This window comes from Bicyclus anynana, chromosome 7, assembly GCF_947172395.1.
Source record: "Bicyclus anynana chromosome 7, ilBicAnyn1.1, whole genome shotgun sequence".
NCBI classification, from domain to species: domain Eukaryota; kingdom Metazoa; phylum Arthropoda; class Insecta; order Lepidoptera; family Nymphalidae; genus Bicyclus; species Bicyclus anynana.
The window spans coordinates 7,570,189-7,585,325 of NC_069089.1; the positions used below are offsets into that span (position 1 = coordinate 7,570,189).

General features: G+C 36.1%; 1 protein-coding gene across 7 annotated transcripts in view; it reads right to left on the reverse strand.

Annotated features, from left to right (window-relative positions):
- Nucleotides 1-15,137, reverse strand: part of LOC112043704 (uncharacterized) — a 231,573-nt gene that overhangs the window by 74,129 nt on the left and 142,307 nt on the right. For all 7 annotated transcript variants that reach the window (XM_052882476.1, XM_052882475.1, XM_052882477.1 and 4 more), the window contains 2 exons: nucleotides 11,930-12,152; nucleotides 3,751-3,915 (listed from right to left, as the gene is read on the reverse strand). In XM_052882476.1, the coding sequence (XP_052738436.1) occupies nucleotides 3,751-3,915; nucleotides 11,930-12,152 (388 nt within the window). The remainder of the gene's footprint in view (nucleotides 1-3,750; nucleotides 3,916-11,929; nucleotides 12,153-15,137) is intronic.

A 15,137-nucleotide genomic window follows, 5' to 3' on the forward strand; every position in this document is an offset into this window, starting at 1 on the left:
AAGCCTACTAACATTAACAAATCAGTCCAATCTTAGAATTTCAGGCATACTCCGACCTTAAATTACATGGGTTTAACCGTGTTTCATAATCAATTAATAAGACCAGTCCAAATCAATATAAATTTTTAAAAACTTAAATTGACCTGAGGGCCTAGTGGCAGTTTGATACTGTGATAAGTCCACATAAATTAGCGTTTACGTTAACGCGATGGAAACAGTATGAAAACGTTGAAAACCTACTAGGCACACTGAACTAGTTATTGAACTATAACTCTCAATCTCAGTTTAAAACCACGTCATTCATTACCGTGAAAGGTCATCATTAAAAAAAGTTTAAATTATGAAAAAAGGGAAAATATTGTTGAAGCTAGTTTTACTTTGTGAAAGTTCTTGTAAGTAACGCAGTGTAAGATGAAACGATGCAGTGTAAGATGGACGATGCAGTTTAAGCTGGTAGCAGACTTACTAGGAAGAGGTACAAGTTTATTCACCAATACCTCATTTTGTTAATTGTGTGTTAATAATTTAATTATCTTGTTTTTTTTTCAGAAAACCTACGAAATTAAATGGCAATGCTACCAAGACTTTGCTAAGAAACCCTTAAACCAATTAAATCGATTCATTTACTTGTCTTTTAAACTTTGGTAGAAACTTCCTCCGCCGAAAGTGAAATGTACTTATACGTATTACACTCAAATCTCTCTCCCAAGTTTCCTAACTATGATTCAATATCTACCTGAATATTGCTCCGTCATGGTTCCGAATGAAGTTTCAGTTTCATTAATTAAATTGAATTTTGCATCATTTACCTTGTTCCCGGTTTTCCGCTCAGACTAAGTTACATGGACAATGTTCAAGTTTGAAGTTGTCTGACTACAAGTTGATGTTTCAAATGTCTTATTTATTTTATAGGGTAGGTATATTTATTTTGACGGCCTCCGTGGCAGTGGTATGCGCGGTGGATTTACAAGACGGAGGTCCTGGGTTCGATCCCCGGCTGGCCCGATTGAGGTTTTCTTAATTGGTCAAGGTCTGGCTGGTGGGAGGCTTCGGCCGTAGCTAGTTAAATGAGAGATTAAAAGTTACGGGACCCTATTGCTAAGACGCAGTTGTCCGTCCGTTTGTCACCAGGCCGTATCTTATTAACCGTGATAGTTAGGCAGTTGAAATTTTCACAGATTCTGTGTTTCTGTTGTCACTACGTATGACAACAAATGCTAAAAAATACAATAAAATAGATATTTAAGAGGCTCCCTTAGGGACACACCTCATAAGTCGAACCATAGTGGTTTTAGTGATCCTCCTATGTTTCCAAATTTTATTAATTTTTCCAAGTTTCACAACCCGCAGTATTACAACATCACAGAACAGACAACGCAGAAACACAGAATTAGTAGAACCGATACTACGCGATACTATAGAAAGAGAAACTCGATTGCTATTACATGTTTTCTGTGCTATTGATTTGATCAACCCATAATCGGCTCACTAATGAGCTCGAGTCTCCTCTTAGAATGAGAGGGGTTAGGCCAATAGTCCACCACGCTGGCCCAATGCGGATTGGCAGACTTCACATACGCAGAGAATTACGAAAATTCTCTGTTATGCAGGTTTCCTCACGATGTTTTTCCTTCACCGTTAGAGACACGTGATATTTAATTTCTGAAAATGCACACAACTGAAAAGTTGGAGGTGCATGCCACGGACCGGATTCGAACTCACACCCTCCAGAATCGGCTCTACAGTGCTATTACAGCGATAAAAAAGTTTTGATTATACTATACCTAATAAATTAATCAAGCCTTATTAATTATTAATTAGCAATGGTTCGAATTGATATCTAAATTTAATTGCGTATGTTTATCTAAATTTAATTGCGTATGTATGCATATACCTAATCTACATTTCTGTAATTATAACAGATGTGTGGAGCAGGTAAATATGTTGTTAATACGGGTTATTCGGTGGCTATATTCAAAACGCTAAATTAATTTGGTTCAGTTTCGTAACTAAGATTGATTAATATTGTCTATCCGAATATTGATGAATAGCGGTTTCGTAGGAAGTTTCACATTCATTCAATAAATTGGTATTTTATTTTCTTCAGTCATCAATTCATTACGGAATGTAAAAAAATGCGACATGAAAATTGTTGTGCTAGTCATTGTTTAATTAATTATTGCCATTCCATTCCATATATTGAATTCCATTTCATTCATTCGATGTATATTTTTAATAGGTTTAATAATATTTACAAAACTTCTTCGATTCGAAGGGCGTAGGTTCGATTTCGGTCAGGGCTATGCTCCTCCAACTTATCAGTTAAATACGAATATGTGTAAATTACGAAATTAAATATCACGTGTCTCAAACGGTGAAGGAAAAACATCGTGAGGAAACCTTCATACCTGAGAATTTTCTCATTTCTCTACGTATGTGAAGTCCGCCAGTCGACATTGGGCATAAGGCCCCCCTCATTCTGAGAGGAGACTCGTGCTCAACAGTGACCCGAATATGGGTTGTTAATTTGTGAGGTAGATCTGCCGGGATGGTAACAAGCCACGGCCGAAGCCTCCCACCAGCCAGACCTGGACCAATTAAGAAAACAGCTTGCCTCCAGGACCTCCATACTGTAAATCCACCGCGCATAATTTTCACAGCTATTACAAAGTTAAGCCTACACTCACTTCGCTTTCACTCAATTATATCTAAAAGCGTAGAATATTCATAAAATCGTGTTGTCGCAAAGGCGAGTTAGCGTGAGAATAAATCGAAATATTTTCCCCGAGATTTTCCGCTTTGAGAGATCCGATGTATAAAAATATTTGTAAAGGAAGGAATGATCTACAGTAGGAACGAAAATACGAAATGATTTCACGAAAACCCCATCCCGTAGCTCACAAAAATGAACTCGGTTCAATATTGTAATCTATTGATAAAAGATTATTTCGTCAGATGGAGTCTTTTATAACAAACTGTGGAGATTTTCCAAGTGATTAAAAATATTTCGAACTAGCAGACACCCTCCGGTTTCACCCGCGTAATTCCATTTCTCGTGAGACTACGGGGATAAAATATAGCCTATGCTACTCACAAATAACGTGGCTTTCTAGTGGTAAAAGAATATATAAAATCAGTTCAGTAGATCCAGAGATTACCCCCTACTATACCACAAACTTTGCCTCTTTATAATATTAGTATAGATAACTAGGACGCCTATTGAACACTGAATAATCACTCGATTAGATTTCTGTTTCAGATATCTCGTGAACTGTCAAACTGATTAAAATACAATATAAATTCGAATTTTGAATGTCTTTTATTTGATTATTATTATTTCCACTAAAGTTTAGTTTACAATAATCAATTCCTTAGGTTGGTTTAATCCACACCCATTTCGGTTTCTCCACGACATCGTACCGGAACGCATAGATGTTGCCGGTTTAACTAGCTACGGCTGAAGTCTCACACCGACCAGACCTGGACAAATTAAGAAAACCAGCCGGGGATCGAACCCAGGATCTCCATCTTGTAAATCCACCGCGCATACCACTGCGCCACGGAGGCCGTCAAAAGTTTACATTATAATAACAACACTAACATAGTTTATTAGATAAAAATTGTTACTAATCTTACTAACCCTTGTAGATTAATTAATGTATTAATCTTCTAGATTAATAGATTAATATTATAATTAATTATTACTATGGTATTTAACCGAAATAAAAAGTTATTTATTTATAATCTCACCTGTAGTATGGTAGGTAACGTATGTCTGTGGTACTGCTCGATCATGGCGTTGGTGGCAGTTAACTGTTGCACGTAGGTGTTATGGGAGTCGTAGTACGTCGCGAGGTTGGTCGGGTTGGAGTTACTGCAGTAGTTCAGGAACGCTGATCGGTAATCTTGGCGACTCTGTAAATAAACGGTATTCTGTTATTATATTACGAAGAGTAGTTCGAAGAGCCGATGGACGTTGGGGTCCCAAAGTGCTGGAATGGCGACCCCAGTAAGCGCAGTGTTGGCCGACCCTCCACTAGGTGGACTGACGACATCAAGCGAGTCGCAGGGATTCGCTGGATACAGGTGGCTCAGTATCGTGATGTTTGGTAGTCCCTACAAAGGCCTATGTCCTGCAGTGGACGTCCTTCGGCTGATATGATGATGATGATGATTACGACCAGATATTTTTTTTAATTCTCTGCGTGTGTGAAGTCTGCCAATCCGCATTGGGCCAGCGTGGTGGGCTATTGGCCTAACCCCTCTCTTTCTGAGAGGAGACTTGAGCTCAGCAGTGAGCCGAATGTGGGTTAATAATGATGATGATGAATACGACCAGCCGACGCACCGCGATTTCACCCACGTTCCCGTTCCCGTAAGAATATTGACATTAAACATAGCCTTAGGATACTTGAACATGACATGGCTTTCTATTGGTAAAATTTTTTTTTAACGGTTTAGTAAGGTCGTAGGGGTAAATCTGGATTTACCCCTACGACCTTATAAACTTTACCTCTTTATAATATACTAGTAGACGCCGCGTGGTTCCTGTTCCCGTAGGAATACGGGGATATAATTTAGCCAATAGCACTCGGGGATAGTGTAGTTTCCCAAAAGTGAAAGAATTTTTCAAATCTGTTGTATGTTTTGAATATCACGACATAATATCTCGATCACGTAGAGGTATCCACCAGATGTACCTACTCAGAGTACAGAATGCCTCGCAACAAGGCAGTACTTGAATAAAAAAATATATATATAACCAAATTATGTTTAATCTTTTTGCTTAAAAATATATCTTACTTTATCACTTTCCTTACGTTTAATGGAGCTATTTATTACATGTAGGTACGTAATGTCGAATAATAAATGTCGGAAAAAGGCCTATAAATGGGATATAATTTATAGTGACTTGGTCCAATTTCATATTCATGATCATGACTGACATATTATTGCTACATTACAATACAGAGTACATTATAAATGAGGGTATTATAAAAGGGGATAACAGAGACAGACCTTTCCTTAATCTATGGATGGGTATAAATTGGAGATGTAAGACTTTACATTTATTATTGATTCTGATTCATATCTGTAATCCACATTTACTGATTCAAATCATTCGAACTATACACTATTGAGAATAATATATATGTTTTCTGTGCTATATAATATATATGATATTATCATAAACACTCAACCCCTCTCCTAGCGCGCGATGCGAGCAGCTGCGCGTCGCGCCGCCGCTTCGCAGTTTGGATCGTGCCGCGTTGCAAAAACCAACTCATGACTAAGGGCCCCGTATGGGTTCGAAACTAGTCAGGCATACTCCGTCCTAATATCACGTGAGTTTTAGCCGTGTTTCGTAATCAATTAATATCATAAATGTCAGTCTGTCTGTCTGTCTGTTACATTTCATGAATTAACCAATTAATTAATTGGTGTAACTACAGATAAATTTGACTTTGTACATAGGAACATAGGTTACTTTTATCCCGAAAAATCCATGGTTCAGTAGAAAGAGAAAACTTTTTTGGCAAATATATTGTTTGCTTGTTGTTAATTAGCCAGTGAACGGACGTTGGTAATTAATTTTCATTTATTTGAACTGTACGTACAATGTTTTAATTAACAAATGAATTAAACCACTTTTGGAACCGTCGTACCTTTATGTTAACGTACATTTAAATAAAGTATTTGTTTGTCATCATCACAAATCAACATATAAAGCCTCACAATATTTTTAGGGACCCGTACCGTAAAAGCCGTGATAGCCCGGTGGATATGACCTCTGCCTCCGAATCTGGAGGGTGTGGGTTCGAATCCGGTCCGGGGCATGCACCTCCAACTTTTCAGTTGTGTGCATTTTAAGAAATTAAATATCACATGTCTCAAACAGTGAAGGAAAACATCGTAAGGAAACCTGCATACCAGAGAATTTTCTTAATTCTCTGCATGTGAGAAGTCTGCCAATCTCGAGCTCAGCAGTGAGTAATAATGCAAAATATGGGTAATAATGATGACCGTAAAATTAAAAAAATTAATGCATAATTTTATAGTTCGTCTGTCAGTCTGTCTAAAATCTATATTTCAGGAACGCGTGAGTGAGTGAGAGACTCTAAAAGCTAAAGAAAAAAACAAACTTCAAAGTTAACGTAAAATGGATACGGCGGTTTATTCCGCAAAAAACTAATAGGTAGTTTGACTCTCCACGGGATTCAAAATTTGTAGGGTATTTACCATTAAAATTTAGCATGTTTGTAATACCTTTACTATAAGTAACAGAAAAATATATTATAGTGTTTATTGAAAGTACGTAGTCGATTATTTTAAGTTAAGCAAATATGTATATTCATATCTGTACAGAACCCTCGGTGGGCGAGTCTGACTTGCCCTGATTGTCTTGACTTGATAAAAATCGTACAATTGGTTTTTATTTATTCAGGTTATATACACAAACTATTACTGAACGTATAAAACGTGACCTTACATTATTGCTTTATTGCTGTTTGAATAAATAATAATTTGAGTTTTATATTGTAAATACGATCTGTTGTTAGTTGTATCTAATATATTTTGAGCATAAAGCGATATAATTATATTGTGAATTTGTGAATATTAATGCATGCTAATCTGTATTAGGTAATTTGTGCTTTATGTTCTGATTAGCGCGTCACCTTTGATTATTATAAATGTCAGCGCAATTGATTATTTAGTCCATCATTTGAAACTCATTACCTAATCAAATTATTTATTATTAACATATTTTGGACTGAGAGCTTGCAGACATACGTCGCTTTATGAAGGCTAAAAGTTTAAGGGTTCTGACAAACGTCCAGTTTAAACGTATTTTTAGGGTTTTGTAGGCAACAAGGATTTTTTATAGTTTAACCATGTCCGTCTGTAATATGTCTGTATGTATGTCGGTTTAGCGCGAAGACTATTAATTACTACTAGAAAACGTAACATGAGTATGAACATTAAAAATGTCGACAAATTCGTAAAATAAAATCTTAACTTAATTAAAATTACCTCACACTTTTTATGGACTTATTGAGTCGTATCTCAGCGATAGAATATTCCAAGTAAAAGAAGATGAATTTACCTCCAAGTTCTATCCAATCAGAGCTGGTGTCCCGCAAGGCTCAGCGTTAGGACCAATACTTTACACTATTTTCACAAGCGATCTACCCCAAGGTTGTCGTAATGACGTTGTCGTAGCAAACTTTGCAGATGACACCGCTGTGATATCGTAACAAATGTCCTGAAAAGCGTCAGAAATCCTGCAACGTACCTTACATGAAATCGACAAATGGCTGACTAAATGGAAAATAAATGCAAGCACCAAGAAATCGGTTCATGTGACATTCACACTTCGTAGAGGAAACTGCCAACGTCAAATACTTAGGCATGTACCTGGATAGAAGGCTAACTTGGAAAAAACACATTCACACTAAGAGGGATGAGATCTACTACCGATATAGACGATTGTATTGGATGCTCGCTCGGAACTCCAGGCTGTCCTTGGAAAACAAATAAAATCTAGTAACAACAACTACAAAGCTAGACTCAGAAACCATCCGAACCACCTGGCTATTCAATTAACAATACCACAAGCGATTCGACGATTGAAAAGACGGCAAATACTTGATTAAAAGCCACATATGACACTTACATGGAGCTTCTCCCGCTGGAGAATGTTGCTTCTAATCGCCAAATTTTCCTACAACAACTCTGCTCATAGGCTGCTGACTGATTGCATGAGAAAAACAGAACAAAAAAAAACAATATCTATGCCATTTATATAATAAAAAAAATTATCAAAATCGGAGCTGTTCTTGGGGACTTTTAAGGAAAATACGATTCATTGACGCGACTATCTCGTTTTACGATTAATTTTATTTATAGTCATCATTCAAAACGTTTAAGTTTGAACATAAAATTGGACACCTCCACTAATGATTTCAACAATTTAAATAGATTGGTTGTAATGTGATTGGACTGTTTAATAGGTTGGTAATTATAGCGGGCTATGATAAATTGCCAGTAATAAGTATGGAATTTAAAATTTTCGTGTTATTTGGTTGCTGTTTTATTTATTACACGAACTTTCGCGTGTTAGGTTTAAAAAAAACACTAATATTTTTTTTATATCTATATATATAATTTTGATACCTTGAGAACCTACTTACGAGATAGAGAGAGATTGAACGAGATATATTGTTATTTATAAAGTTACAATGTTATGCGGATTACGTGACACACATTCTACTTATAAATTATAAATGTCCTGGATTCGAGTCCTGTGTCCTGTGTAGGCTTATGAAATATTGAACTTTTCTTTTTTCTAGAAAATTCTTTTGTAGTAGTAGTAGTAGTAGTACACTCGTGCCTCAGTTTCTTCGATTGTCAATTGATTCGATGTTTATTTTAATAAGTTGATAATAAAAACCAAAATAATGAATAGGCCAGCTGTACAGCAATTTCGATTGTTATCGAAGAAGGTTGTCAAAATAATGCTCAAATGTCATGCATGTTTGAGAAAAATAAGCTTATAATAATGATAATGAACATGGTACATATACATACACAAGTAATGAACAATACATAAACAAGTGACTGATACGTAACACATGATAATTCGATAATTACTTAGTCCAATAAAAGCGAATACCGTGTCGCAAAGTGTTACATGACGCAAAGCTAATGACATGATGTGCTCCCTAGGGTGGAAAGCAATCATGTTTGCGGTCACCGTCCACAGGTTTGCGTGCTACAGAATTACTTATTAAACTTTCATTATATAATGTTTATCAACAAAGTTTGTTAATTTGTTATGAATATGGAGAAATGAGACTCGGTTTATATTTTAGGTAGGTACAATTAAAATATACTTCATTTTGATGTTGATGACAACATCATTTATCGGCCCACTGCATGTCCAGGCCATTCTTCTTTTATGAGAGAGGATATAGAAATTGGGGCACTGCTACGAATCGCTCAAAAACGCCCCATACTAAATGGCACGAATGAATGACGTCATCGATCATAGATCTTAAGATTATTAGATTATTAGATTTGAGCGTTCAAACAAAATTACAAAATATGTCTTTGTTATTTGTGCGTTTATACTTTCTTATAATGAAAAATGTCTCGTTTGATGTAAGGAAACTAAAAATTTATGAATTTTTATCTAATTATGATAAGATTTTGAAATTATTAACTATTATATATTTAACTATTATCTTATTTATTTTACAAACATCCAGACCATCTTTTTTTTTATGTAATACTATTTTGTTAATATTTAGCCTATTGGGTTAATAGGGTAAATAATAATGTCTTATAAAAATTAATATATTCAAACCTAGTCATTATCTCCATTGCCTGTAATGGTTGGTACAATAATTATTGTAGACACAATTGCGGTTTAAACATTTTTAATTAATCTATAACTAATATTATAAAGCTGAAGAGTTTGTTTGTTTGTTTGTTAGATTGAACGCGCTAATCTCTGGAACTACTGGTCCGATTTGAAAAATGTCTTTCAGTGTTAGATAGCCCATTTATCAAGGAAGGCTATATAGTATCCCTGTATTCCTACGGGAACGGGAACCACGCGGTTAAACCGCGCGGCGTCTGCTAGTAGGTAATAAAATCGAATTATCTTCAAGTACCGGCTTGGAAGGTAGATTTCTTACTGTGCTCGGTTCAGGTTTTAAGCTTATATAAAAACCTTTAGCTAAAGAAGATGAAAACATCTTCGTGGAAAAGCGGATTAAGCTTCGATGAAACGAAAACACGTGGGGATGCTTCTGCGTACGCCAATACAATACGATATTATCACATGTGCATCCAGCGTTATTCACATTTCCCGAGTAATATACATAAAACTATAAAATACACTTTAAATAGATTTCTGAAATTGAAGCATATAATTTTTTTATATTCTTTATAAGTTAGCCATTGACTACAATCTCACCTGATGGTAACTGATGATACAATCTAAGATGGAAGCGAGCTAACTTTTTAGGAGAAGGATGAAAATCCACACCCCTTCAGGTTTCTACGCGGCATTGTACCGGAACGCTAACTCGCAAGTACTTCGTTTCGAATTCAACTCTATCTCTCTCTGTTTAACACGATACTATAGAATGAGTAAAATAACGGTGAATCCGAAACTCGTGCTTGCGAGCACAAAACATCGTTAGGGAATAGCCGTGCTGTAGTGTCGTGCTAGACAGGGAGGTATAGAGTTGAATTCGAGATTCATACCTACTGTTGAGTTACAAAAACATCGTTACAGAATAGCGTTACAAAACTAAACGTGTGACAACTTTTAGCCCCATAACTACAACGAGAGTGGGTAAAATACGACTGTTGATTGTGAATTTCCAGGACATACTTACATTTAAAGATAAATAAAAGCTTTTAATTATTATTATTACCCTGCGTTTTGACACGCATAGTTCTCGTTCCCATGGGAATAGGTGAAAAAAATATATTCACAAATTAAGTAGCTTTTTATTGGTATAATATTTTTCAAAATCGGTTCAGTAGACCCAGAGATTACCCCCTACAATCTCACATACTTTACCTACCTCTTTATTATATTAAATACAGATTAGGAGAGGAAATTTTCATAAATGTGAATTTTGGATTTAATTAATTTGACAGATTCATTTTATTGGTATAAGATTTTTCAAAATCGTTTTATTAACCTCCCAAACTCAGAAACTTTACCTCTTTATAATATTGAATACAGATTAGGAGAGTAAATTTTCATAAACGTGAATTCAGGATTTAATTAATTTGACATACCATTTCCACGGGATCTAATTAATAGGAAAGTTATCCTTCCGAACGGATTCACCAGTGATGTTTAATTAAACTTAATGAATGATATTAAATAATAATTTCGCGTTTAGCGTTGTACACTGAATGTAGGTACGATTTGTTGTCGTTTCTGTTTCTGTTCATCTGATGTCTTCAAAGTTCACGTACCCTTTTATTAATTTACTAGCAGACTTCCTCGGTTTCGCCCGCATAGATACATTTGTGCAAATACTTGGTTAAAATATAGCCTATGTTAATCTTCCTCCACTAATAGATAGATTTTGGCTGGCGGGAGTCTTCGGCCGTGGCTAGTTACCACCTTACCGACAAAGACGGTACAATGTCTTGTAGAAACCGAAAGGGGTGTGGGTTTTCATCCTCCTCCTAATAAGTTAGCCCGCTTCCATTTTAAATTGCATCATTACTTACCATCAGGTGAGATTGTAGTCATGGGCTAACTTGTAAAGAATAAAAAAATAGCCTATGCTAATCTTCTTCTACCAATGACTAACTTTCTATTAGTGAAAGAATTTGTAAAATCCAGTCCAGGTCCAGTATTTTCGGAGCCTTTTCGTAACAAACGAACAAAAATCAAATCCAAACCTCTCATTCGTTTAGACTTAAATTACTTTGTTGCTAACTAACTACAACTAGCTACTCGGAGTAGGTGCGAGCTTTGCGTGATTGTATCGAAAAAACAGAGATCCGCAGAAAAACCAAAGTTAACTCATACTCAACTAACTAGACGTACCTAATACCTACTGAATTGGCAATGGGCAGGGCATATTATTTTGGTTTATGGGAAAGTTTGGTTAATAGAGTAATTGTGGTAATAAGGTTCAAGAATTTTTCAATTCTCTGACTGACTTCACACACGCAGAGAATTAAGAAAATACTGGCATGCAGGTTTCCTCACGATGTTTTTCGTTCACCGTTCTTCGAAGAAGAAAAAGTTTCAGAGTTCTTCGAACAAATCTTCTTATTAAGAGACTATTAGGCAAATCACATAACTTAGTCCTTACATAACTTAAGTAGTTTGTCTATAGAGGATAAAGGGTTGATATGATAAATTGGTGAAGATAGAAGACGTTACCTTGATAAGTTGGTCATCAGCTTTACTGAGAATCAGTTCACAGCCTTCTCGATGCGCGAACAGCTTTCTTGCCTGCACCTTCATGTGGAAAGTCTTCTCTATTAGCGGAGTCGCCACCACCCGCTCCAGGGATGAGGAAGCATTGCTGTAGCCGACCACATCGGCTTCCACCTCCTGGAGAAGGGTCTCCCATGTGTGGAAGAGAGATGATGGGCAGGTTGCTCTGTAGGAAGAAAGAAAAGCATGGATATAATATGATCGATACTGCTAAGTTTAGAAAACAGAATAGCTTCCAGGGAAAGACTCAAATAAAATACGTCCTGGGCCTTAATTTTTTGCCATACCCACACTTAACACAAGAGAAGTTAAAAATAAACTTATAATTTTCAAAATTATTACATTTCATGTTATCGCCGCGTTGCAACGACATGCGGTACGGACGGCTTCAGTGTGCTCGTGACGTTCGAGCCGTCCACGTCTCTTGTTGTGTAATTCTTTATGGGTTACTTGGGATAGGCGGGGAGAGTGACTTGAGTGGAAAAGGGGAGTGTTTGTTAACAGTCAAAGGCGCCTTTAACCATACACACAACGTTCACAAGTGCGTGACTTCACTCAAGGTCGTTCTCTGCCATTCTACATTTTACAGACATTAGTTTTCTCATTTTTGTAATCACTTCTGAGTCTGCAAAAATTTACATTTTCACCAATGGCGTCACCATTCTTTTGTTGTCGATCACCACAAAAATAGTGAAACCATTGATTTAACACCACAGACGAGACGAACAAAGAAACATTTATTTTTATATCGAGCACTAAAGTTTGTAAAATCAATTAGGCCGCAATTTATTTAATATGAAATAGGCGCACATGGTATATTTAATTAAACCAATCGAGAGAGAGTTTGAAACAATTCAATCTAAACGCAATTTCGATTGTATTATTAACCCGAGTGGTTTGGGAAAATTATAACCGCTTTAGATTTAATGAAAACATTTTACGCTGATCCAGTAAATTGCCGGCTAGCGGCGAGTTCTATTATTAAGTGTTTTTTTAAATCAAGTTAGGCCTTGACTACAATCTCACCTGGTGGTAAGTGACGCTGCAATCTAAGATAGAAGCGGGCTAACTTGTTAGGAGTAGGATGAAATTCACACTCATTTCGGTATTTACACGACATCGTACCGGAACGCTAAATCGCTTCGCAGCACTTCTTTGTCGGTAGGGTAGTAACTAGCCACGGCCGAAGGATCTCTCCAGCTAGACCTAATAATTAAGAAAACCTTTATCAGCCCAGCCGGGGATCGACCTCAGGACCTATATATATATATATATATATGAGATGTAAGTAGGCTTTAGCGTGCTCTCTTGAGCATGAGTTACACTTTAATGGCTTTGTCATTAAAATATGTATAACTAGGTATCCAAATTATTATGGTCCAAACCCATATTCACCGACCGCACTTGCCGATAATAGGCCATTATTAAATGACTGCCAAACTATTGCCTATTATTCAATGAGGTCTATTCACACAGGCTTTTAGTCCATAAACATTTTTGGTCAAATTGGAAATCATACAATCATAAAATATAATGTGTATGTCGATCGTTAAAATATTACTATATAATATTGAAATAATATTAAAATACATATAGAACAACGGCCTTCAGATTGACCGCTATAAAATTTCATTATAATTGATGAATATTTACGGAAAATAATAATTAAACAAGTTAACCCTACACTTCATGCACGTTATATAAAATGGAATATCGATAATAAAGTTGAAAGCTTTCAAGTTAATGGAGCCAACCGCACACTAGCGTATTATGTAGCAAAGTTTCCTATTTTGTGTCAAAATTTTCTTACGAGGGTTTTATATATTATGTAACTAAGTAATGTTGTTCACTTCTCAGAAAAGGCAACGCGATTATAAAATACTCGCGGACCCCCCCTAGATTTCACTCGCGTATTTTCCATTCTCATGGGTAGGTGTATTATACTATTTGTCCTCCCTTAAACCTCCTTAATGCGGCCCTCTTGCAGAATATCTCGTTCATAGCGGACGTCTTCATACTATAAACTGCAACTTTGAACATCAAGCGTATATGTATATTCTTGTATACTCATCCAAGTTAGCCCACTTCCATCTCAGACTGCATCGGTCACTTTGTAATTCAAAAAGAAAACTTCAATTTTAAACAAAGAGTTACTTGATTTTTATTGATACCTACATGTTATGTACACGCACTCACTAGTGATTTACTTAATCACTAATTTGTTCACTCAATCAATTACTTTCACTTAATTGAATACTGTATCTACTTAGTACTCTATTGCTATCGCTATAGTACTAAAATGAGCACCCACTGTCACGAGAGGCTTGTATTTATAGACTAGTCACTGCAATAGTTGGTATATTGACATCGTGTTTGTAACGTGTCACAGACTGTATCCGGCTGTCAGAATATTGACAACATCCGGTAACAATACTTTATTATTTCATGTACAATCTGCAGACTGTATACTAACACTAGATAATTTTCAAAATCATCATTAAATTCATTAATTAGTACGTCTATAAATTGAGACTGTTTCAGTTATAAAACATTTGTCTATACAGTATACACACAACACATACTCATGTAAAGCTTAAAGCTACAAAATAGATTACACTGTTCTGATAAAAAGTAAAAGGTTCGTCAATATCCAAGTATAAAGAAACTGACTTTTGACATGGCGCGGGCTAACATCGTAAGTAAGTGGGTAGATAGCGGAGACTGGAACGGGGTCGTACAAAATTGGGACATACGATATAAAATTTCGATAAAACCACTCTCTCTACCAACTCATATTAACTAGTGAAAAGCTATTACTGTAAGTCATAAAGTTATTTTTACGTATTTCCTCTGTGCAAGGTACCTCCATGTATGTACTATGTTTATATACTAATATTATAAAGCTGAAGAGTTTGTTGGTTTGTTTGTTTGGTTGAACGCGCCAATCACAGGAACTACTGGCCCGATTTGAAAAATTCTTTCAGTGTTAGATAGCCCGTTTATCGAGGAAGGCTATAAGCTTTATATTTTCTCCGTATTGTACGGGAACGAGAACCACGCGGGTGAAACTACGCGGCTTCATTACGAAATAAAAGGCAGAGCGAAACCACACGAACGGTCCCTTCAGTCTTGTGACCGACAGGAGCAGGCT